This window comes from Engraulis encrasicolus, chromosome 7 (genome assembly GCF_034702125.1).
Source record: "Engraulis encrasicolus isolate BLACKSEA-1 chromosome 7, IST_EnEncr_1.0, whole genome shotgun sequence".
Lineage (NCBI taxonomy): Eukaryota > Metazoa > Chordata > Actinopteri > Clupeiformes > Engraulidae > Engraulis > Engraulis encrasicolus.
In genome coordinates, this window is record NC_085863.1 from 24,517,275 (window position 1) to 24,539,604 (window position 22,330).

At 41.3% G+C, this 22,330-nt stretch overlaps 1 protein-coding gene and 1 long non-coding RNA gene across 2 annotated transcripts; one reads left to right on the top strand and one right to left on the bottom strand.

Moving 5' to 3' along the window:
• Window positions 1-5,780: 5,780 nt before the first annotated feature.
• LOC134452056 (uncharacterized) lies at window positions 5,781-7,558 on the bottom strand. Its single transcript, XR_010035350.1, has 3 exons — window positions 7,117-7,558; window positions 6,226-6,294; window positions 5,781-5,984 (listed from the first exon to the last, which is right to left on the bottom strand). It is a non-coding gene; the product is annotated as an uncharacterized LOC134452056 (long non-coding RNA).
• Window positions 7,559-19,246: 11,688 nt separating this feature from the next.
• On the top strand, window positions 19,247-21,906 carry LOC134452057 (general transcription factor II-I repeat domain-containing protein 2A-like). The gene is made up of 2 exons (XM_063202428.1): window positions 19,247-21,322; window positions 21,451-21,906. Exon 1 carries the CDS (start codon window positions 19,381-19,383, stop codon window positions 21,316-21,318), a length of 1,938 nt encoding a protein of 645 aa, XP_063058498.1. The 5' UTR covers window positions 19,247-19,380; the 3' UTR covers window positions 21,319-21,322; window positions 21,451-21,906.
• The last annotated feature ends 424 nt before the right edge of the window (window positions 21,907-22,330 follow it).

Genomic DNA, 22,330 nt, shown 5'->3' on the forward strand with positions numbered 1-22,330 from the left:
CTTATTGTAATTCTGAATAAAAGGTTACATGACAGAGGAACGTGTTTAATCGGGTGTAAAAGAGGAATAAACCACCCACTTTAATCAGACTTAAAGTGGTGGTTCGCTATTTTAGACATTAAGCCCTGTTTGTGTGACTTCTGGGGTGAAGTAGAGATGTTCTCATCACAATTTTGACATTTGGTGCCATTTTATGATCGATTGCTTGAGTGCTTCATTGGAGTCAATATAAAGGTGCAGTCTTGAATTAGCCTCGCGAGCCATCCTACGTACTTCCGCCAAAGGATTGGCTCCACTACTGTAGTCTGGCCGTGCTTCTCTGTGGAGTGCCTGGAGCAGTAGAATTTTGATCGCAACGCCCCCCCAGAAAACAGCCAATAATCGAATACGCCCCCACGTGGGGGCGAAAGGGGGAGGCCGCTCGTGACAATGACGTACACATCTGCGCCAGAGCCATTGGTCTGCGCTATGTTGTTGTTGAGTAACTGCCAGCGATTGGGTGAGAGGTGTCCAATAATTTCAAACCATAACTGAGTGCAAACTTCCTGCTTCCTACAATGGCTTCAGAGCAAACAAATGCCAGACCATGAATACGAAATGAAATGGTAGTATTATGGGATGGTCAGGACCATGCAGTCTTGAATACCCAAATGCTCCGTTCAGCACCAAACATAAAAATTGTGATGAGAACATCTCTACTTCACCCCAGAAGTCACACAAACAGGGCTTAATGTCTAAAATAGCAAACCACCACTTGAAGTTTAAATCAGAATAAACTTAAATCCTGTTCGGTAAGTGTTTACATGATAATTCTAGAGTAGAATTAAGTTTTAAGCAGATTTAAAGTGAGTTAAATCGGACTTAAGTGTCTCATGCGCATAGATAGAGACATACAATAGATATCAATTACCTGGTTGTTGATCTACGGGCTTCGGCCGTTTTGGGGTGCTAGCTGCTCTGGGTCTGGGCGGGGAATTGTCAAGGATGATCGTTGACGCGCTGGAATCGCAGTCACTTTCGCTGGGATCAGCATACCTGGGGTGATTTTTCTTCTTCTTGGCCGGACTCTTATTAAAGTTTGACAACCTCTTCATCAGCTTCCGCAACACATCCTCCTGTAGATATGTAAAATGCAGTGAGTAGGGTAGATCATTTATTAAAAATTAAGGTGTCCAGTAGCATACACACATAAATACAGAAGACATTACAAACATTAACCATATACACATCTCCCCCTCACATTCAGCCCAAGGCTGCTCTAACTCTCCCTCACAGACAGACAGACAGACAGACACAGGCAGGGTGCTCTCCTTCTCTCAGACAGACACAGACTTGGTGCTTAGAAGTGTAACAGCGATTTATCACAAGTGCCTTAGCTGGGTTAGATATGCCCTTCAACATTTCAGCCTGAAAAGCACAGTATATATATTAAGTGTTACATACCCACACACTGTCAGGTGACTTGTCTTTGATCATTGGATAGTATTCAACCAAGCGTTTCGCCATGGAGAGGATCTCGTGCTTCGTTGGGTACCGGCACTCTTCGGAGGCCCGGGCAACAGCTACCATGCTGGTCATCGTGTTACGGGTAAGGCGGCAATACAGATCCTTAGATAAGGTTACTTCTTGTTCCTTCCCAAGCCTTTGCTTTTCGAAGTATAAGCGCCTAGCCTGCTCTAGCTCACTATCTGTGTACAGTACGTATTCCATACTGGAGAACTTGAGAAACTTTTTAGGAGGCATATAGTCATCAGGTTGAGCCCTTGGCGGTTCTGCCACAGCAGCAAGCTCTTCCCCCTGTAAATATACATATATCAAATCCATTATTAATAATCGGATACAAATATTTACCATGTCATGGATGAGTATCAAATGTATAATAGATTACATAATACTTTTTAGAAAATGCCACATAATAAAATTTGTGGTGATGGTAGTGTTTAAGACATCAAGACATCACATTTGCCATTTGTGTATTACTCCAGGAAATGTATCATTTTTAAGGGACAATAAAATGCACACTATGTGCAACTTGTCTGGTGCAACTTCAGTTACTAGTTAACATAATGTGCAACAAAAAAAACCCTATTCTAAATCCTTATTGTTTTTCAGTTAGTATACAATTGGACGTCCCCATCCCCATTTTTTTTGCTTGCCTCCAGACTGCAAAACCAGCGAGAGATACCGTGTTCAGTCTTATAGCGTTTCCTAGGGTGCCTCCATATTGGACAGCTACATTGCGTTTTCCATAGGTTTTACCGCCACCTAAAGGATAATGTGCCTTGTTGTTGGCAGTGTTATAGCGGGTAAACATGGCCACCGTCTAACTTGAGCCGTTCGTTCAAAACACTTGAAAGTGTCTCGTCCTTTCATAATTACACCTCGAACAATCGCCGGATATAACGGCAAGTCGAGTGTAGCAGTAGAGCTAGGCTATGGCTAACGTTAGCAAAGTCGCAATGCTAATAAATAACCACCATTTTATTACCACCTTTGCTAACGCCGTTCTAAACTTTTCATGAATACAGACTAATTATTAGCAGTTATTTCTGTGATTTTTCGAAGAGGTGTGCAGCAGCTAACGCTTTCAAACAAGTTAGTTGCCACCTCAGACTATGATTTAAGTATGGTCTCGTGTCGTTTCATGAGTTTGAGTAATACCTAGTTATTAGACGTTATGCAACAGGTGAAATTTCAATCCAAAGGGTGCTTGCTAGCATGACTAAGGACTTAGCCTCTGGCTTAGCGTTGCCCAATTTGAGCAGCAAGGACTCCCTACCACAAGCGTGATTAGAACTAGTATTAACCATTGGATAACTATATCGCCAACATGACAAAAATATTAGTAGATCAAATAAAAAGTTACTTGCGCGAATGGAGTTTGGACGGTGTTAAAGACGCATATTACGCTAATGTATCTGAGGCATTTAAGACACATGTGGATGAAACTTACCCAGTCTTCCACGTGGTTTTTACTCCATATGGTTTTTCGCCTAAAGAAATGTTCGGGGCCAGGGAAGAGATCCCGTATGTCGTCTCTGGATAGGGTTTGGAGCATACGCTGTACACAGAAACATTCAAATTAGTTATCTGAAGTGCTTCGTCACCACAGCTAATTGGGTAAAATTAGCTAACTGCGTGTTCCCTGACTAGCACACTGATTGACACATGCTTGTTCAACAATCCAAATTAGTTTATATAAAGTCTTACGTTTTACATATTGCAATTGTAGTCAATTGAAGTCTAACAACTACTATGAGAATATAGTGAATATATTATTACCTCTGAGGGTGGCCACGGCCACATCATCCAAATCGCCTTCCATGTCGAATCGAAAATGGCGCAATTATCTCTCCCGCTTGGGAAGGTGGGATCCCCACATCCGTTTCCGGAAACGGAAATGAAAATGGAAATAAACTGAAATATATTTTTTAAAATGTACTTGGTTGCAGGAAATTGGTTTTACATATCGGGATCAACATTAATAAAGATACTACTAAATACAGCGCGAACCCTGCTGATATTTTCTAGCAGCTATAACAATTATTTTGAGCACGTCCAAAATGTTTGTTTCCGGCACTCCACTAGGGTTGCCAAATGAGTCATGAGTCAGTAGCCGCACGAATGGGCATTTTATTGACAACAACAATAATAACAATTATAATAATAAAAACAAAAAAATACTATCATTATCATTTGTTAAAACGCCTTGCTCACCAATTGGGTTTGTAGACTTGGTTGCATTTTAGTGCGGGCAAGGGGGGCAATTAGGAGCTGGGCATCATAGCATACATCTGGCAACTCTGCACTCTTCACACTACACAGCACGGAAAATGGCATGGAGATGTGTGGTGTGCTATGTGTTTGTGGCTTTAACGCTAAAGTCTTTAATGAGTCACATCAATGTTACACATAGTTGCAGTCCAGATTTTCGCTTAGTTTGCGGAATCGATGGTTGTGCCAAGGAATATCGCGTATACAACTCATTTTGGTACCACGTTAAACGACGTCATGCTGAACACTTGTTGACAAGCGTTGGTCCTGCAGATCAGGCAGGGAGAGCTGCGAGGAGAGATTGTGAATCTATTCATGGACATGGGGTGAGAGCATGTGGAGCAGCTGCCCCAAACAGTGTTGCCAAAAGAAAATCAGCCAAAGTCGCTATGGGCTTACTGAAAAGTCGCTAGAAGTCGCTAGATGACGTCATGACGTTACGTATGACGTCACAATGTCACGCACGGCGCGCTGATCTACAGAAAACGTGCCCACATGCCTTTGTCCACAGTACAAATGGGCGGTGCTAGCTACTTTTTGGAGATCAGAGCTAATCTGCAGCCCTGCTTAACCGTGGGAAACGCTTCTGACGGCGGCGCAGAGTCAGAATTATGTGGGAAAAGTAAACGATGAATTTGTCCCCGAAAATGCACGTTTTAAAAAGTCGCCAGATGCACCAAAAAGTCGCTAAAGGCGCTAGATGAGTTTTTTTGTCGCCAGTGCCCGGGATTCACTGCGGTCGGTGCGGCCAGCCTGCTAGTGCTCATTTAAATTTGTCATACCGGTATGCATATCCCAAGGAACCGCTGTGGTAGCTTTTGTGATACGCAGTAAAGTTAAGTGCAGGGTACAGTTTAGGTAAATCAAATATACCTGTGTAACAACAAGACTGATCTAATTTGAAAGTGTAGGCATAACATAAATGACAGTCCCAAAACATTTGGTGAGCAATGACCATATAGAAGATTGTGTAATCTCGGTTTATGTTGACATTTGGTTCCTGTCATACCTTTGTCCCATATCGCTTGCCGTAGCCTCATACAAGCAGATGCACCAATGATACAGGCACATGTGTATTAGAATTCCAGTGCGTATCACAAAAGCTGCCACACCGTAGTGCATCCACTGTGGTGCATCATGTGTCACGTCTGTCTCTACCCGCCACTGAAAATGCATTGTGTGGTGTCGTGGGGAGGGAGACTGATTTGCCTCTCACAAGACAAGCGAAATAGTCGCTAGATTCTGCCAGATTGAGCCTGAAAGTCGCTAAGTCGCTAGATGATTTTTTTTTGTTCTAGCGACAAAGTCGCTAAATTGGCAACACTGGTGCCAAACACCATCNCCAGATAGCAAAATGTTTTTGGCAGAGTTTTGGGCCAAATCGTGTCTTGGCCTTTTGGCTGGCTTCGGTTTGAGTCCCCGGGCCAAAAGTGGCCCAAATTTGGCATGCCAAAACCAACCAAACCCAGCCATAAATTGACCAAAGTTCACCCAAAACCTATTTGGGATTTCCACGTACAGCCTTAAAGGCCCCAAAAGGAATTCCAGACCCCACCCTTCAGCCAAAATGCAGCCATAAAGTACCCATAACTGTCCCAGAACCGCCATAAATGAGCCTAAATACTGCCATAATGTACCCATAATTCAGCCATAATGTACCCATAACTCTCCCAGAACAGCCATAAATGACCCTAAATACTGCCATAATGTACCCATAATTGATCCCAAATGTAGCCATAATGGGGCCAAATGTCACTTATTTGTCTTATAAGTTTCCCTGTATACTTAAAATGTAAGTACCGGTATATAGACAAACTTATAAGACAAATAAGTGACATTTGGCCCCATTATGGCTACATTTGGGATCACTAAATATTCCTGTTTTATTGTTGAAAATCGCACATTTGATAAATGCGTGATTTTCAACAATGAAACTGGAATATTTATGCATCTAGAAAAAAAAACAAGACAATTAAATACATTTCATTATACTTTATTGTCTCCAAATGCTGTGACTGGTTAGGGTGGGCAAGTGGCTGGATTTGATGGATGGGTATAGCTGCACGGCAGGTGGTGGAGGACTGGGTGACTTGATGGGTGCTTGGATGTCTGGGTACAGGCCTCTTGTTTTCATCTTTGTCCCCTGGCCAGTGAAAGCAGGTACTCTATTGCCACATAGAGGTAGGTAGATCAGATCAGATTCGCGACATCTAGGAAAGAATAAAAAGATAAACCAAATTGAATTACTACATGCAAAAGTAACTTTGAAAACAGTGGCATTACATTTTTTTTTCTTCCTTTATTTAACCTTTATTTAACCAGGAAAATAAACCTGTTGAGATTAAAAATCTCTTTTAACAAGGGTGTCCTGGCCAAGTGGCGGCACAAATGCACTTGATTAATAGAGTAATAGACGGGAGAGGGGGGAGGGGTGTTATTAAAATTTGGTACCTGTTTTTGAGATCCGATTTGATTGATCCCTCCCACAGGTGACTGCAGTGTCCGTTCGCAGCACAGCATCTGAAAAGAGAATGTAGATGTTATTTCATATTTTATACATTTTAAATGACATGAGTAGTAGGCTACAGTAGATTGTACAACCATCTACGGAATTGTCAAAAGTAAAAGGGAGAAAAAGAATAGGAAAAAAAACAATACTCAATCAAACAAAACCCTGCCAAAACATATAACTTGCACTTGAGTATATAGTAGCCCACTGATTCTCAGAGTACTGGTCAAATTGGAGGGTTTTTTTTTAACCTAGCTTTTAGGTTTTTCAATAACAACAAAGCAGTAGGCTATCTATCTCATTGGGTGTGCCTACAGTAGAATAACTGGTGAAACAGACTAGTCACTATGTTATATCATGTGCCATTGTTAAAGCTTTCTGCCAATTAGTAATGCTCCTACTACCCTGGACTTGTCAGTAGGCATATCTGAGGTGTTTTTTCCCCCTTATTCAGTCTTTTCCGAGATCCTGGTCTGGGGGCAGGCGTTTGTTTACATTTCACCATGAATTCACTTCTACTTTTACCTTTGACACCTCTAGTAAGCTACTCTCTGTGTTCTCTCTGTGTTGAGGTATTACAAATGTTAGAGCAAGATTACATAGGCCTACATGGGCCACATTTCTGTATACGGTTTACCACCTGTTGTTGATGGCTGAACAATACACACTGCCTTAACAACTGATCATGTTAAATAGCCAGCGCTTAAACACAAACCGACCATTGCATTACCCAATACAGACGTATGCTTAAAAGCAGTTACATTAAAAGCAAGGACTTTCACAACGAACGAAGATTAGACCAGAGAGAGAGGTCAATAAATTGTGGAACCAACCTGTAGTTTGCCTGTCAAAAAAACAAGTTCCTCCACCGGGTGACTGCCTTCAGCAGCAGCACATCTGAAAAGACAATGTAGAAAAAAGCAGATTCACTCGATTGCTTCAGTAGTAGGCTAGAATTACAGTGAGTCCAACACTTTCCGTGACAGACAGATATTGCTAGATAGTGCTCTGCTTTGTGCCAATAGGTAGAAGATGCTCCATGCCTGAGTTAGCTAGCTCCCGGCTTTTGCTAGCTGTCGTTGGCCAGTTAGCTGGGATTGCTAGTGTTGTTGTTCTTTGATTGAAATTCCCTTGGCATTGATATCTGAAAGTGAATTTCAACCACAGAGCAACACTTAATCAACCGTTACTGAGTATGAGGGTAGCAACTAAGATTAAATGTCACAGTTGTGTGTCACAGACGTTTGTGTTTTAGCTCCTGTTAAAAGGGTATCGAAGTTTCAGCGCATAACACGGAAACCGACGGTCACAGACCTATGAAATCGACATGAAAACCGATAACACAAAATGCCTTATCTCTTAAGTCATCGGCGGTTGTATTTAATATAAAAACGTGTCAACTGCACTTACCTGCATAAACTGAAGTCTGACACACACTGGCGCTGGGGAAACTGAAGTGAGGCAAGCACAAGTTTCTCTTGACAGTTGATTTTGGCAGTCTTTTGGATTGCCGTAAGCGCACCAATGTAGAACGTTGCTGTCCCGCTCTCCACCCGAGGTTCAGATTAACCTGACACATGCCATAACCTGGCCATAACTCATTCATTCACAGTCCGCGCGTTTTAATGTGTTGTGGGAAGCCATAAACAACCCATATTTTAGCCAAATCTTGGGTTTTTTTGCTTTCCAGAGGAACGCCCCAATTCACTGGCGCCCAGGTCAACCATAACCATGCCAAAATTTTGCCAAAAGCTTATGGCTTGCCAAAAGGAAGCCATAAATTGCAGATATCTGCCAAAACAAAGCCAAAATATCTGCTATCTGGGTCAACACAGCTACTGAAGCTGTCGAGGATCATGCTATGCAACCATCAACTGCAATGGAAGTAGGCCTACACCATTTCGGCAGTTTCGACACTACCAGGAGCATGTATTCTGGCCTCATCAGTGATACAACCTCAAGAGCTCCACCACATGGAGGCACTTCAGGCATCTCAACCACTGGTCCTTGTGATGGTTCGCTTGACCTTTCAGCTGCTGATTCAACCCCTCCACGTGCTGGTTCTCTCGACCTTCCCACGGTTTCTTTTCATTGTCAGGTAAACCTATGTTGTTTGATTGCAGTTAAGCTTAATCTGTACAGTCTGTCAGGGGCTGGTGAAAGCAATAATGTTTCCTTTGTTGACATCCACAGAACGAGTCTGACAACACTCTGACCAGACAGGCTACAGGTATTGTGATGGCTGCCCGCGAAAAACATCACCTTTCGCAAGTAAGTGTCAGAATGAAAATTACACACATCCATGTACACATATCACATACTTCTAGGCCTAGTAAGATATATTCGATGTAAGCTAGAGTTGTTTTTAGTTATGTTCATATGGCACATTTGGTCCTGTCATTGGATGTGTGTAGGCTATTTATTATTAAAGAAAGCAGAAAATGTGCGCACATCAATGACACACAAAACAAATGAAGTAAATAATAAATGTCTGTAGCAGCAAGATTGATGCTCTGTTGTTTAATGGCACAATGTTTCGGACCTCAGTCCTTCAAGTGTAACTTCTGTATTTATTATTATCTCTGTATTTCAGAATGGCGTGAATGAAATTTTGGCAGCCATGCAGCAATACCAACCCCTGTTGGTGACCAGCTTGAGGAGTCGGGTTAAAACGACACTGCAAGAGCATGGAGGCGCAGAACAGGAGATGAAGGTTATGGAAGTATTTGACCTGTTTGAGGATCCACTTGCTGCAGTTTCTACAACTTACCTTCAGGACAAAATGATCAGAAAATGTTTTGGTTATGTGGAACCAGAGGAAGTATGTGTTGGATATGCAACAACCTTGCAGACAAGAGGAGGAAAAAGAGTTTTTGCAACAGTGCCCAAATGTTTTCATTATGTTCCTTTGATCAGAAGTTTGGAACAGTTCTTATCTCACCAAAAAGTGCTTTCAATGGTCAATGATCCTCAGACTTACAGTAGTGATGGATACTTCTATGATATCAGAGATGGAGACAGGGTTCCCACTCTGATTCAGATATAAAATTCCATGATTTTCCAGACCCAAAAAAAACTGAATTTCCATGACCACTTCTGTCAAAAGAAATGACATTAAAACGTTTTTATAAGTCTGAAAACTGAAGATTATCTTCACNCCTAGAGCCGACGCAGAGCCACCGCCAGACTTCAATGGGCTCACTGCAGCATTGCCGAAGCGTTGTAGTATAACCAGTAAGAAACAGTGTTATACACCAAACAAAAAAGTTTTTGCTTTTACACAAATTCCATGATATTCCATGCCTATGCATGCAAAATGGTAAAATTCCATGACTGGAAAAACATTTTTTAAATTCCATGATTTTCCAGAAATTCCATGACCCGTGGGAACCCTGTGGAGAACTAATGAGATCACACCCTTTATTAAGCGGGTTTGCAGAGCAAGGCCCGATTCTAGTAATCTTTAAGTCCTGTTTATTATTGCTTTTCTTGTGCAGGCTAGTAAAAACAGAAAATGGATCTCCTCCTAGGCCTTTCGAGATAGAGACACCGTTCAAATACTAAAACGACCGGCTCGGCTTAGAGATCATTTGTTGTGCTATAGTGTGTCCGTGTCTCTTGTCGTTTTTCCGTTTTTGGCGATTTTGTGCAAGTTTGGGTCCCCATTGAAAACAATGGTAGAACCTTCATGAACCAAGGTTCCGCCACTCTACAGATCAGAGTGTAGGAGGCTTTTTCGGTCATAAAACATCAACACTTTCACCTAGAAGTTTAGTTGACGTGTTGTTAGCGAGCTCTATGAGATGTCCCCAAACTGTGAACGTTTCATGTCCAAACTCCCATTACTTTTGAAATGGCAGATGTGTAAGAACGGCAGGGCTGGCCCCATTGCTTTTCTCATTGACTCTTGAAGTGCCTTTTTCAAGAGGTCAGCGCATGTTCCACAAGAGGTCCATTTGTGACTGAACCGTTTAACCTATAAACTTCATTCAAAGACTGTTAGAGAGATCACATTCATGACTTCAATCTGTTGAAAGGACATGTGCCAATTCCTTTTAGTTTTTTAGCAACATCAAGCTAAAGACAAAAAACTGTTTCTGATTCTGCCCTCTGCCTTAGAGCACCATACTAACTGCCATTCAGTCAATCAGAACAGGTGCAGCCAATATAGGGTTCCATCTCAACTGTCACTTTCTCTCAACATTCTATTCTTAACGAGCAGCTGCTCTGCAGTTCTAGAAGTCTATTGTTCAGCTCTTCAATGCAATGTAATATTGTCTTGCTGTAATGCATTTTATAGGCAGCTGCTTGGCCCAATGGTAATAGTCCTGCATCAGCAATATGGAGGTTGGGAGTTCGAATCCCACTCGGACTCATGTTGATTTTCAAAATTATATCATATGCAGTGTTCCTTAGCCAATTTAAAAAATACCATGTATGTCATTTAGTATCAATGACAAAGGTGCTGGATTAGAGATATGGAGGTTGGGAGTTCGAAACCCACTCGGACCCATGTTGATTTTCAAAATGATATGACATGCAGTGTTCCTTAGCCAGCTTAAAATACCATGTTACTCATTTAGTATCAATGGCAAAGGTCCTGGATTACAGATATGGAGGTTGGGAGTTCGAATCCCACTCGGACCCATGTTGATTTTCAAAATTATATCATATGCAGTGTTCCTTAGCCAACTTCAAATACCATGTATGTCATTTAGTATCAATGGCAAATGTGCTGGAATAGAGATATGGAGGTTGGAAGTTCGAATCCCACTCGAACCCATGTTGATTTTCAAAATTATATCATATGCAGTGTTCCTTAGCCAACTTAAAATACCATGTATGTCATTTAGTATATCCCCAAAACGCAGAGCTACAACACTTTCAAGATGGCTGAATCCAAGATGGCTGAATTGTTTGGCCCATAACTTCTGACTAGGTGCTTGGTTGGTTTATCCATTCATTAGTGAAGTAGGCCAATTTATTTCTGCGATATATGTTTTCCCCAAACACATTATGTCTTCCTCATATGCAATGGTATTCATCAGGTACGTAGCCAATAGAATAGATATTCTTTATCTGTTCCCTCCTCTTGTAGGTATTATAGGTCTACATGATTTGTACACATCACAGTTTAGAGCGAATGAGGTTGTATAGCTCAGACGCAAGCTAGCTGCTTATTACTATTACGAGTAAATTCAATGAATCAAAGGCTGTTGCTGCCCCTAGCAACGCCACGACATAGTAACCGAGACACACATCAACACAACTCACAGAACAGCTGACTCGACTGACGTACGTCAGTGGCTGACTCAGTAGGCTAGGCTAGAGCCAAGTTTCTACATCTCTTCACGAAAACTCAGAACTTTCGAACACCAGTTGAACCAACAAAACCACCCCCTTTATTTCCCAAATAAACCAATCACCGATCACAACGTAACAATGACATCGATCATATCACATCGCATCTTATAAATAGCACACCCTAAAATGTGCGACTGTAATTGGAGATGTAAAGGTGTCCCAAAAACGTACAGCCTATCATTTGGTGAGTTCATCAGCAGAGTGGCTCGGCCTGCAAGGTTCATTCAAAACAATAAGGCTAGATCATTCCCTTTCAGCCACATTTCGGCGTATATGTTGAGTTTTATCAGCAGAGTGGTGCTGCTTAGCGATGCGTAGGAAGGAGGCAGACGACTTCTGTCATTTTAGGATATTTATTTGGAGGACAAACTTGACGTGGCCATCTGCCAGTTGGGTTGAGTCCATCTACGGCAAGTCCATTGTGACAAAACACAGAAGATGAACAATCACACATAACTCATTTGTGGTTTTCTTGCGACCTCTTGTGTTGCTAAATGAACATAGCAGCGTACACAGATCATACATCCTGAGGACACATTTTTGACATAAGAAAGCGTGGCCACCTGCCAGAATTTGGGCTGTAGAGGAGACACTGGGCATTGGACAACAGAAATAGTAATTACACACATCATCCATAATACACGAGGACATACATGTTAACACAATGAAATATTGTTGTGTCTTTGCTTTGAAAAACCAAAGGTGGTGGAAGAGTCTGAGGCCGAAGACATTGAAGCTCCTACTGAGGAATATCCAGGATGCTCGGTCAGGGAGGTAAGTCCTGCAGTTGGATACACAGCTCTTGCACTATCTGGTGTTGATAAAAGAACATACATTCACACATCATCCAATAATACACGAGGACAGACATTCTCCATACATTTTAACACAATTAAATATTTTTGTGTCTTTGCTTTTGAAAACCAAAGGTGGTGGAAGAGTCTGAGGCCGAAAACATTGAGCCTCCTACCGAGGAATATCCAGGATGCTCGGTCAGGGAGGTAAGTTCTGCAGTTGAATACACAATGTTATGTGGAAATGTAGAATATGCCATGATGCTGTATTTTTGTTGTTCTTCTTCTTCTTTTTATTATTATTATTATTATTATTATTATTATTATTATTATTATTGCTGCTGTTATTGTAGCTATACTACAAAAATGTATTCCCCCCCGATGTACCCATACCCAAACAGTTATTTCAAAGACTTCAACTGGTACCCAAACAAGACACAAGTCTTACAGATCAAAGTGTATGTCTGACACATTACTGCATTCAAATGACATGTGCATGTGTGTGGTGGTGGTGGTGTGGTGGTGTGTGTGCGCATTACTGACAATGTAGAAATTTGGATCCTGAGACCAGTCCTGAAAGACAAGTTATTTTTAGTTAAGAGGTTCATGTTACATATGTGAAACCGTTTCTTTTATTCTTCAGTTATCCAGACATCAGTACAAAAATGTGATGCATGGACCCAATACGACTCAATCAGTGTGACTGAAAGGAGCCAAGAGACCCATGACAATTTATCAGAGGGGGAGGAGGAAGAGTTGGAGGGACAACACCAGATGGGCATCAGAGAGGAAGAGAGCCAGGCAGAGACAGAGGGAAGATCTGAATCTACAGAATTCATACCTGGCAGTAGTGACTTTGATCAGTCATCTGATTATTGCAGCACACCTGAGAAACCCAGGAAAAGGCTTCAGAAGTCATAAGTATACAATAGTTTCTACTGGAGCCATGTTTGTGATTGGTAGAATTTTGCTTTGAATTACTGATAACCTGTAAAAGAACTTTTAAGTTAGTTACATACACTCGCCTCCAAAACAGTTGTCGCCTATCCATCTGTTTGGAATAACAGCTAATAACCTGACTTTCAATTAATCACTTGGCTTCAGAAGTCACTCATATGAAAGCTACAACCCTCCCGAATGAAAATGTATGTACAAAAATAAATTTCATGCACCAACGAATGATTGACCCTTTATTGAACATAGACAGGGCAGATTTTCACAAGACAAAAGTTTTGTCGCCTATCGAACATAATGTGAAAATGAGCAGATAAGTCACTTCAAAACACTTCAAATACGCAGATCGGGTGTCATACTTAATCACTGAATCACTCTCACCTCTCCAGAAAATCAACTTTGGCCTTAGGTGTATGTTTAGGGTCATTGTAATCATGGAAAGCAACACAATGAAAATCAATGGAGTTCAATGACAGATGGTGACATATTTGCTATTCGTAGAGCAATACATTTTTAACTTCATGATGTAATCAATGATAAAAGCCCTCACACACCAGCAGCATGCATGCAGCTCCACATAAGAGCTGTATCCCTCCCATGTTTGACTTTAGGCACCATGTATTTATTCCAAATTCTTCACCTTTAACACCAGAGAAGTCTCTCCCACTGTCCTGTCTCAAAAAAGCCAGCCAAAAGTATGTCAGGCCTAATTCTGACAAAAATGAAGGCTAATGGGACTCATACTCTGAAGTCAAGATCCCAAGATCAACCATTTTAGAACTGATAGCATCAAAACTATATGGTGTTGGAGATAAAGAATATGAAAAAAGAGAAATGGTGCATAACGTGAAACATGGTACAGATACAGCTCTTATGAGGAGCTGCATGCATGCTGCAGGTGTTTGAGGGCTTTTATCATTGATTACATCATGAAGTTAAACATGTATTGCTCTACGAATAGCGAATAGGTCACCATCTGTCATTGAACTCCATTGATTTTCATTGTGTTGCTTTCCATGATTACAATGACCCTAAACATACACCTAAGGCCAAAGTTGATTTTCTGGAGAGGTGAGAGTGATTCAGTGATTAAGTATGACACCCAATCTGCGTATTTGAAGTGTTTTGAAGTGACTTATCTGCTCATTTTCACATTATGTTCGATAGGCGACAAAACTTTTGTCTTGTGAAAATCTGCCCTGTCTATGTTCAATAAAGGGTCAATCATTTGTTGGTGCATGAAATTTATTTTTGTACATACATTTTCATTCGGGAGGGTTGTAGCTTTCATATGAGTGACTTCTGAAGCCAAGTGATTAATTGAAAGTCAGGTTATTAGCTGTTATTCCAAACAGATGGATAGGCGACAACTGTTTTGGGGGCGAGTGTACTTACCTGTTGCATTTAGGGACCTGATGTAGGCCTACATTACTTCACGCTTGTGTTTTTGTACTTACCTCTTGTGCCTATGTGCATGTATTATTTCCTGGACCTAAATCTAAAAAAATGCATCTGAGATGTAATTTGGTTGCTAAAAAGGCACCCCTCTCTTGTCATTGCAGACGAGTTGGAAGAACTCCAGGAACTGATGTAAGACCAGGCACCAGACCAGTTCCACCCCATGAAGACACAAAGTACATTGTTTTTGAAAGGCAACTCATGGCCCTCTTCAGGCTCTGCCAGGACTGCAGGTCAGGGAATACAGAAATTCAGAAAAGGGTCATTGGTTCTCAACTCAACGTGAGATGCATCTGCCACACGTGCAACAGAACAATGGCATGGGACAGTCAGCCATATTTTCACAACACACCAGCAGGAAATGTGCTGCTTTCTGCTGCCACTTTATTTTCTGGTGGAAGCTGGGTGATGACAAGGCGCATCCTGTCTACCCTGAATGTTGCCTATATTGCAGACTAGACATTTTATGTCATTCAGCGTGATGTCCTGCAACCAGTAATAGAGCGAAGATGGTGAGAAGAGCAGCAGAACGTGGTGCGAGAACTGCTGTCTGCTGGAACCCCCCTCATCATAGCCGGTGATGGGCGGGCTGACAGTCCTGGCCACTCCGCCAAATTTGGGCTTTACACCGGGTTGGAGGCTACCTTGAACAAGACCGTTGATCTTGAGCTGGTTCAGGTGATTTTACTAAATGTCATATCATATTACATATTCAAAACAGTTCATTTTCCTTATGAAAGTTTACCATTTTTGGATTTGACTTTTCATTTTCAAGAGCAATGAAGTGAAGTCCTCAAATCACATGGAGCTAGAGGGCTTCATCAGACTGCAGGACTTTCTGTCTCGAAATGGGTTGGAAATTGGAAAATTAATTACTGATCGCCATCGTCAGCTAGCTAAATATGTCATAGGCGAGTACATTTAGGGTTTAACCCCAAAAACATTGATACAAAAGGTTTTTTTATGGATTCTATTACTATTGGACCTGCTAAATGACATACTAAAAATCTAGTAAAATCTGACTTTGGGAAATGAGTTTTTTTCAACATAGCTGCCATAGGCTTATTATAAGGGTCAAGAGACACTCCAGGTGAATAGGCCAAAAAATTTAGCTTGCCAATATCACCATGAAACTTAATCCGGTGATTACTCACATATTTGTGAGAAAAAAATGTATTGCAAGTTTTCTGAAATGTTATGTTTTAACATGGTAATTGGAGTATATCTAATAGTCTAGGCAATGGGTGAAAAAATCGCTCGCAAGGTGATAAAAGCATGAAACTTGGCACAAGTGTTCAATAAGACATGCTTATCAATTTCAGGGGTGGAGCCACCCAGAATTCAATGTTGCATAGCAACGGTTGCTAGGCAAAGCATTTTCTTGAGCAACCAGCATCACGGATAGAGTTTTTTAGCTCTTTTGTGGTGTCACGATGTCTGTCCTTGTTCATTAGGACATGCTTATCAGTTTCAGGGGTGGAGCCACCCAGAATTCAATGTTGCATAGCAACGGTTGCTAGGCAAAGCATTTTCCTTAGCAACCAGCATCACGGATAGAGTTTCTTAGCACTTTTGTGGTGTCATGATGTCTGTCCTTGTTCAGTTTCAAGGGTGGAGCCACCTAGAATTCAATGTTGCATAGCAACGGTTGCTAGGCAAAGCATTTTCCTTAGCAACCAGCATCACGGATAGAGTTTCTTAGCACTTTTGTGGTGTCATTATGTCTGCCCTTGTTCATTAGGACATGCCTATCAGTTTCAGGGGTGGAGCCACTCAGAATTCAATGTTGCATAGCAATGGTTGCTATGCAAACCATTTTCCTTGGCAACCAGCATCACTGATAGTTTCTTAGCACATTTGTGGTGTCATGATGTCTGAATCTAGAGTACTTGTCCTAATATCACTGCAATAATGGTTAAAGACTTGATATACCTTCAGTATCGGAGATAATTTCTTCTTTGTTATTCTTGCCATTCTAACTCGTTCTTGTATTGTGCTCATCTAAATTAAAGAGAGTTTAAACACTCATACAATTTTACAGTTGCTATTCCTGTATCCAAAGAAAAAGGCAATTGCCTGACAACATACAACATTTAGGAATTACACTTTCAAATTCCTGACAGTAAAACACATACATTTCAGATAATAACCATAGACAATGCTTGCTTGGTTCACACCAGACCATACCACAAGTTAGATATGGTCTGTAGACCGCCTACTGATTTCTCATAGAGAGGAGTGGTTTGCGATTGCTAACAGCCATTTATTTGCTGTTATCATTAAGTGTTATCATTTGGTCTATATGTAGCCCATAGCCAATTGTGTCAGTTACTGTATATTGAAACAAACTGAAAGCTTCCGTTTGTCAAGCACTGTAATACACGTCATCATCTTTCCACCCCTCCCCACTTGCTGATTGGCCCCCAAGATCTAGTTGCCTCGCTGAGGGATAGAATCCATGCAAGCTTTTCAGACTGGAATGTGCAAAGCAACATAGGATTTCCCAGGCTAAGACAACACAACTGATACTGTGTAGGCAGCAGTGGCTTAAGCACTCATTCAAACTCAGATTGTCTGTTTTTGTCTAGATTCAGCCCATTAAGGTTAAGGTTAAGTAAGGATAAGGTTAATAAGAGTGTTTTCCACACCTTCATATATGGCTGAAGAGAGTTTGAGCCCCAGGAACTGTCTTTAACTCGCACAGAAAGATGACTGTAACAATGCGATGTCTAAGCACTTGGCAGTGAAATTGTGTATTTTGTACACATTGCAATAATCAGGTTAATGATAGAATGGTACGTCAGTAGGTTTTTGGATAGAGAAACAGTACAGCGCTTCTATTCCATTTGATAAAGGTTCAGTGTAAATACTGTAAGAATTAAGTTAAGACAAGGATGTGAAACTCAGGCCAGGGGACCAAATTTGGCCCACGGAACCACTTCGGCCATTAGGCCCGCAAGATCTTTGCAAATTTGTATTACAGTTGGCCCACATACACCATCAATACATAGACAATGTGACTTGAAGGTAAAATTCAGTCAGTCCGAGTTAGAGTACTTTTATAAATCCACAAAGCAAAGAGAAAAACATTTATTTGCATTTCATGACTATAATCTGCTGCTATTAAACCATATAATTTTAGACAGACTCCATTCATTTTGAAAACATGTTACAGTTGTCTAAATGATTTGTAACACATAATCCATTTAGGATTTTATAATTAGTACCTGGGTATGCATGTCAATAATCACTTTGTCATTTGACACAACACAGGCAAATGATGTTGTTCATGCAGGTATCTTTCTTTCCCCAGTTGTAATTTTGTGCTCTGAATGATCAGTATGCAGTGGGCACATGTAAAATGCAGTGACATAAAGAGAGGCCTGACTTGAAGTGACACTTAAAGCCCCTCATTACTACAAATGTGTTCAAGAAGAACTTAAGTGACAATAATATTCACATAATTGCAATGCTTTGTAGTTTCTAGAATGACACCAAAGGAGTCACAATGCCCCATTTGCTATATAACCTTTTAATGTATTAATACAGTGATATAGCGAAGTCAAGATACACATATCATACCACAGAACTGATTAAAAACTGTGTTGTTGATGTTTGTTGCTCAGGAAAGTTCATTGATTATGAAAGGTCATAATCATACATATTGCAGTATTTGAAGCATTATGATGCATTATTTTAGTGATATTAGGGCAAGGAGTCAATATTTAGACATAACAACAAAATTGCTGGGAACTGTATTACTGATGCTAGTTGCTAATGAAGATGCTTTACCTAGCAACTGTTGCTAGGCAACATTGGATTTTGAGTGGCTCCACCCCTGATATTTAGTGATATTTGGGCAAGGAGTTAATATTTACACATCATAACACCACAGAATTGCTGGGAACTGTATTACTGATGCTGGTTGCTAAGGAAGATGCTTTACCTAGCAACGGTTGCTAGGCAGCATTAAATTCTGAGTGGGTCCACCCCTGATATTAAGTAATATTAGGGCAAGGAGTCAATATTTAGACATCATAACACCACAAAATTGCTGGGAACTGTATTTCTGATGCTGGTTGCTAAGGAAGATGCTTCACCTAGCAACCGTTGCTAGGCAACAATGAATTCTGAGTGGCTCCACCCCTGAAATTAATAAGCATGTCCTAATGAACATTTGTGCCAAGTTTCACGCTTTTATCACCTTCCGAGCGATTCTCCCATTATATTGCACCCATTCCCTAAATCAGGGGTCGGCAATCCGCGGCTCCGGAGCCGCATGCGGCTCTTTAGCACCCCCCTTGTGGCTCCCTGGAGCTTTGCAAAAATGTGTGAAAATGGAAAAAGACGTTTTTTTTTTTTTAATATGGTTTCTTAAGGGGTACATATTTTATGCTGTAAAAATGTACGTAGTTGTATATATATATTTTTAAAATACCTAATTGCAGAATGGCGCGCAATAGCAAAATTACGTCATAGCCTGCGACACAGAACGAGTTGTAAACAAACGGGTGTGAATTATGAGCCATGGATTTAAAAGGAAAAAAGAGGAGGATTGCCGATGAAAATAGAGGATTTAAGGAAGAATGGACTGAACTGTATGCTTTCATTGCCAATGCTGAAGGGTTGCCTGCATGTTTGATTTGCAATGAGAAGTTGTCAAATAACAAGAAGAGCAATGTGGAGCGACATTTCCAGCTAAGGCACGCTAAATTTGCTGACGATTACCCAGTTGGAACTGAGAGGAAAAGTGCAATTGCAGTGCTGGTGGAGAAATTTGAGGGCCGAAAAAACAGTTTCAAGAAGTGGATTACATCTCCAAACTCTACTGCTGCTGCAAGTTTTGTTGCAGCCAGGGAGATTGTAAAGCGTGGAAAACCATTCACAGATGGCGAGTACATGAAGGATTCATTCATTAAAATGTCAGAGCACCTGTTTTCGGACTTCAGAAACAAAACCGAGATCATTCAGAAAATAAAAGACATGCCTCTCTCCGCAAAAACAGTGAAGGAGAGGGCAATTAAAATGGCAAACAATATCACCGATCAGCAAATCAAGGACATCAATTCAGCTCCAGCTTTCTCAATAGCCTGTGATGAGTCGTGTGACGTGACGGATATCGAACAGACAGCTCTGCTATGCAGGTATGTGAACTGTGATGGGCCGCAAGAAGAAATGATCGAATTGATACCACTAAAAGGCCAAACACGGGGGGAGGACATATGCAACGCTGTGCTACAGTGTTTAAATGACAAAGGAATACACACTGGGCACCTGATTTCAGTCGCAACAGACGGTGCGCCGAGTATGAGAGGGTCGCAAAAGGGGTTTGTGACTTTACTACAGAAAGCATTGGATCGAGATCTGCTTGCATTCCATTGCATATTGCACCAAGAGGCGCTGTGTGCGCAAACATTCCCAGCAGAATGTATTGAGGTGATGAACCATGTCATCCAAATTGTCAACAAAATACTCGCAAAAGCACTAAACCACCGCCAGTTCCGTGCATTGCTAGAGGAAGTTGAGAGCGAATATGCGGACCTCCTGCTGCACAACAAGGTCCGCTGGCTATCCAGGGGCGAGGTTTTGCGTCGCTTCGTTGCGTGTTTAGAGCACGTTAACACCTTTCTGAAAACCAAAGGCCTCAACTACCCACAACTGGACGACATAAATTGGCTGGAAAAACTGCACTTCATGGTTGACATGACATGTCATCTAAACACGCTCAATAAAAGTCTCCAGGAGCAGGGAAACACTGCGCTTCAAATGCTGGAAGCCGTTTTGTCATTCGAGCGCAAGCTGACAGTATTGGCCAGGGATGTACAGCGAGGCACGCTCTCCCACTTCTCATCCCTGAGAGAGTTCAAAGACGCCCATCACGATCACACACTCAATAGTGATTATTTGCAAGGTGCAATCGTTGACATGCAAGCTGCATTTGGGGGCAGATTTGGCGAATTCCGAAAGGAAAAGGTGACTCTGTCTTTCCCTGTCACACCCCTGCAAATTGATCCTTCCTCGCTGAAAACATTTCCAGGAATTGATCTGGCTGAGCTCGAAATGGAAATGGCCGATATAGCCGATAAAGAAATGTGGGTTGCCAAATTCGAACAGCTGACAGCAGAGCTTGAAGACGTCGGCCGCCAGAAAGCCAGCGCTGCCCAAAGCCACAAATGGAGCGACATCGAAAGCCTCCCAAAACCCGAGAAACTTGTGTTTGAAACATGGAAGGCTCTTCCCGACTCTTATGGTAACATGAAGAAATACGCATTTGCAGTGTTATCCATGTTTGGATCAACATATCTGTGCGAGCAGATCTTCTCAAACATGAACTATATTAAATCCAAATACCGCACCCGCCTCACAGATGAGAGCTTGCAGTCCTGCGTCAAGATTAAAGTAACAAACTACATGCCCGATGTGGAGAAGCTGTCCAGTGATGTCCGAAAACACAAGTCACATTGAACAGGTGAGAAAACAATCCCCTCATATAGGCGCATATTTAAGCCTAACAAAGTAGCCTAGCTGTTTTATGAATGGCTTTCTGCTTGTCTCAGTATATTTGGAATGACACAATTATTGCGTTTTATCACCCAGGTTCGATGATAGCCTACGTGTCTAGCTGGGGAAGAGAAGGATGCTGCTGCTGCGTGTCACAGTTGCGCTGACCGTGGCTTTGGCGAACTAAAGAGAAGATGATGCACAGAAGTTTATCTGTTTTGTTTGTTTTTAATTTTGTTCATTTCGGCTGTTGTTGAATGTTAAGCTGCCTTTTAATTACAGGCTGCGCTTTGCCATTGTAGCCACTTTTTAAATGTCTGACGCTGAGAAATGGGGATTGTTTTATTAACTCATTTGCACTAGGCTACCGTTTCATAGCCTATTCATAGTTGTAAGTTGCGTTTTAAGCACATTCTGCGTGTTTAGCAGTCTGATTGTTATTGAACAGTGAATGCTCTTGACTTTCGAAGAGAATGATCTTTCCACACTGTCTGAAAATAGCTTGAGGCTACATGCACTTTTTGGGGTTCTGGAGACCTAAAAATAAAAGATGTAAACGAAAAAATATGTATTTATTCTTATATATAATTTTATCAGTGCAACAGAACACAACACATACTATTGTGATGGAAGTTAGGCTAAACTTGAAGCAGCATCTGGCCTATCGTACATATGTAGTCACGTGGTGCGTAATTCTCTCCAGGATGCGCTGCGGGGGAAATAAACATTTAAAGATGAATGTTAATTTTGTATAATGTAGCCTCATATAAGGCTTTTAGACTTTGCGGCTCTTGACAGGTATGGTTTTTGTTTTTTTGGCCAAATATGGCTCTTTGAACATTTCGGATTGCCGACCCCTGGCCTAGGCTATAATTAAATATGCATTCAATTTCAAAATGCAAAAACTCAAAATCTGAAAAAGCCAAGCTCAAAATTACTCTTTTATTTTGTTTCTAGTAATAGGCCTTGAGCCAGA

What these genes read in the sequence shown, in the direction of transcription:
- LOC134452057 (XM_063202428.1), top strand. Translation starts at nt 19,381, where the DNA reads ATGGATTTAAAAGGAAAAAAGAGGAGGATTGCCGATGAAAATAGAGGA.